At 49.3% G+C, this 3,060-nt stretch overlaps 1 protein-coding gene across 1 annotated transcript in view; it reads right to left on the bottom strand.

Moving 5' to 3' along the window:
- The window catches only part of ETFA (electron transfer flavoprotein alpha subunit), a 17,935-nt gene that overhangs the window by 6,460 nt on the left and 8,415 nt on the right, over positions 1-3,060 (bottom strand). The window contains exon 2 of the mRNA XM_015423566.1: positions 1,320-1,463. Coding sequence (XP_015279052.1) covers positions 1,320-1,463 — 144 coding nt within the window. The remainder of the gene's footprint in view (positions 1-1,319; positions 1,464-3,060) is intronic.

Raw genomic sequence — 3,060 nt, forward strand, 5'->3', positions numbered from 1 at the left:
TCTCCTGCCTCCTCCTGGCTGAATGCGGGCCGGAAGCGGGGAGGCCGGAAGCAGGGGGCGGGGCTTCATCGTGTGCCCCGCCCCGCCACACCTCACCCGGGGGAACTGCGATCCCCCGCGATCCCCCCCCGAATCGACCTCTGGCTGTGAGTGACTTTCTTTCTCAGTTCCAATTCAGAATTCGACAGCTGGGCCTCAGAACCCGCTCATCCAAGCAACCAAAGCCTGACCGCCACCTCAGACCCAAAACTCAAAATTCAACCACGCTTCTACACAAAGGATTCGGATTCCCTCATCCAATTTCATCTGCCATTTACTCTAGATTAATCTTCGCAGATGGGATTTCACTTTGTTTTTTCACCTCAAGCGTGAGAGGTTTCGAACATGAGACTCGGTTCCCAAGCCTGGCATTGTAGCATGCATAAAAATATTAAGACATCCCCGCATGAATTAGGTATTGGTCCGCTTTGGGGCTGGATGAATCCACTTCTGACCAAACATAATCAGGTGCTCAGAATAACTAAGATCCAACAGCATGCATAAGAACGTCAGACCAGCGGTTCATCTAGTCCAGCCTCCTGTCTCACACAGTGGCCAACCAGTTCCTTTGGAGGGCCAACAACAGGGCAGAGAGACCGAGGCCTTCATAAGAACATAAGAGCCCCGCTGGATCAGACTGGGGGTCCATCTAGTCCTGCATCCTGTCTCACACAGTGGCCACCCAGTTCCTCTGGAGGGCCAACGACAAAGCAGAGAGGCCGAGGCCTTCCTAATAACTTAAGAACCCTGCTGGATCAAACCAGTGGTTCATCTAGTCCAGCATCCTGTCTCACACAGTGGCCAACCAGTTCCTCTGGAGGGCCAACAAGGCACAGAGGCCAAGGCCTTCATAAGAACATCAGAAGAGCCCTGCTGGATCAGACCAGTGGTCCATCTAGTCCAGCCTTCTGTCTCACACAGTGGCCAACCAGTTCCTCTGGAGGGACAACAACAGGGCATGGAGGCCGAGGTCTTCCCCTGATGTTGCCTCCTGGCCCTGGCATTCAGCTGTTGACTGCCTCCGAACACAGAGGTTTCCCTCAGTCCACCATGGTTAGCAGCCATTGATAGACCTATCCTCCATGAATCCTAATTTCCTTTTAAAGCCGTCTATGCTGTGGTCATCAGCACACTGGTCTTGCTTGGCGAAGCGCATTATGTGCACCCTCCAAAATGAAAAAGTAAAATGTTTAGGCAGCCTTTGGTCTGCTCAACCAAGTCTTCCTCTCCCCCCCCCCATATCAAAATACAGATGCTATTTTTTGTTTGTTTGTTTTTACCTTTTCGCAGTTGGTGCCAGCTACCAAGCAAGAGACTTCGCCTCCAACCTTTTTTGCCGCAGTGACGGCGTTCAACGTAATCGGCGTCAGAGTCTCATTTGTGTGCTCGGCGATCACCAGGGTACTCTGGAGCCTGAGTGAGACCTTCGAAGACCGAGAGAAGGAGGGAAGATTATTATATAGTAGAGATCAAGGGTCCCCAACCTCTTTTTTCCCCAAAAAAACAATTTATTAGGATATAATGAAAACTCAAGCACATATCAAAATGTATATAATACATCCTTTTTCTTCTTACTCCCTCCCCTTTTTGGCTCCCCACAGTTCTCCAACCTCCGGCCCATATCTTAAATTTTCCACCTATCTTTCTTTCTAATAATTCAAACTCTACAGTAACTCATTTTTCATCTATTATTCTTATAAATTTACATTTTATCTAATGTCCTTTATCTTTCAATAATTGTCGAAACAAAGCAGATTGTCCTTTACATCCCAATATTTTTCTAGATAGTCTTTCCAGTCTTCAAAAAATTCTTCTGCTTCCAAATTTTTAAGTTTTCTCGTCATTTTGTCCATTTTGACCATAAAAAGTAATTTCTTTATCCATTCCCCGACTTTGGGTACTTTATCTTGTTTCCAACATTGAGCTTATGTCATTCTAGCAGTTGTGATCATATACCACATCAATGTCCTTTTCGCCACATTTGAGGGTCCCCAACCTCTTTGAGCCTGCGGGCACCTCTGGAATTTCGACATAGTGGCGTGTGGGCACAGCCGCAAAACGGCTGCCGTAGTTTGCCTTCCGTCGCGCAACGAAGACGTTTTGTGCTGTGGCAGCAGCTGCTGCCAAAACCACATTTTTAAAAAAATCTTCACGGCCCATCAAAACCCCACTACCCTGACCTGGACGGCCCAGACAAGCCTGATAGCGTCAGATCTCGGAAGCTAAGCAGGGTCGGCCCCGGTTAGTACTTGGATGGGAGACCTCCAAGGAAGCCCAGGGTTGCTACGCAGAGGCAGGCAATGGCAAACCACTTATGTATGTCTGCCCTGACCTGGATGGCCCAGGCTAACCTGATCTCATCGAGACTTGGAACCTAAGCAGGGCCAGCCCCGGCAAGTACTTGAATGGGAGACACCCAAGGAATACCAGGGCCAGGACGCAGAGGCAGGCAATAGGAAGCCGCCTCTCTGAAACGTCCAAGCCCCACTAGGGGTCGCAAGACGTCAACCGTGACTTCCAGGCACACACACAAATTACCAAAAAAAAAAATCCACGGGCCAATCTGAAGCCTCACTCGGCAGAAGCCCCACCCTGGCCACACCCATTTTCTTAAAACACTTGGCGGGCGCCAGGAAAGGCACTGGTGGGCGCGCTTGTGCCCGTGGGGGACCCCCATGCCATTCATTTATTTATATCCCACCCTCAGCCCACACAGCAGGCTAAAGGCAGGTCCCATCAAACCGAGTGAACAACCATATACATATGCAAATGACAGTTTAGAATCAATTAAAATACATCAGAATCAAAATACAGATTGTACTTCCCGATCCTCCTAACCAGAACCTCAACAGATGAGGTCTACCACAAGTTGGGGTTCCAGACGGTTACTCAAATCTGGGTCACTGGAGGGGAGGCCCAACTCTGTGAGGGCAGATCTGCGCGTTCCACCCCCCACCCATAGTTAGCAATCCAAAACAGTCCAGTGGCACCTTTAAGACCAAGTTGTATTCAGGTACAAGC

Source organism: Gekko japonicus, unplaced genomic scaffold (assembly GCF_001447785.1).
Source record: "Gekko japonicus isolate JY-2015 unplaced genomic scaffold, Gekko_japonicus_V1.1 scaffold3689, whole genome shotgun sequence".
Classification (NCBI taxonomy): Eukaryota; Metazoa; Chordata; class Lepidosauria; order Squamata; family Gekkonidae; genus Gekko; species Gekko japonicus.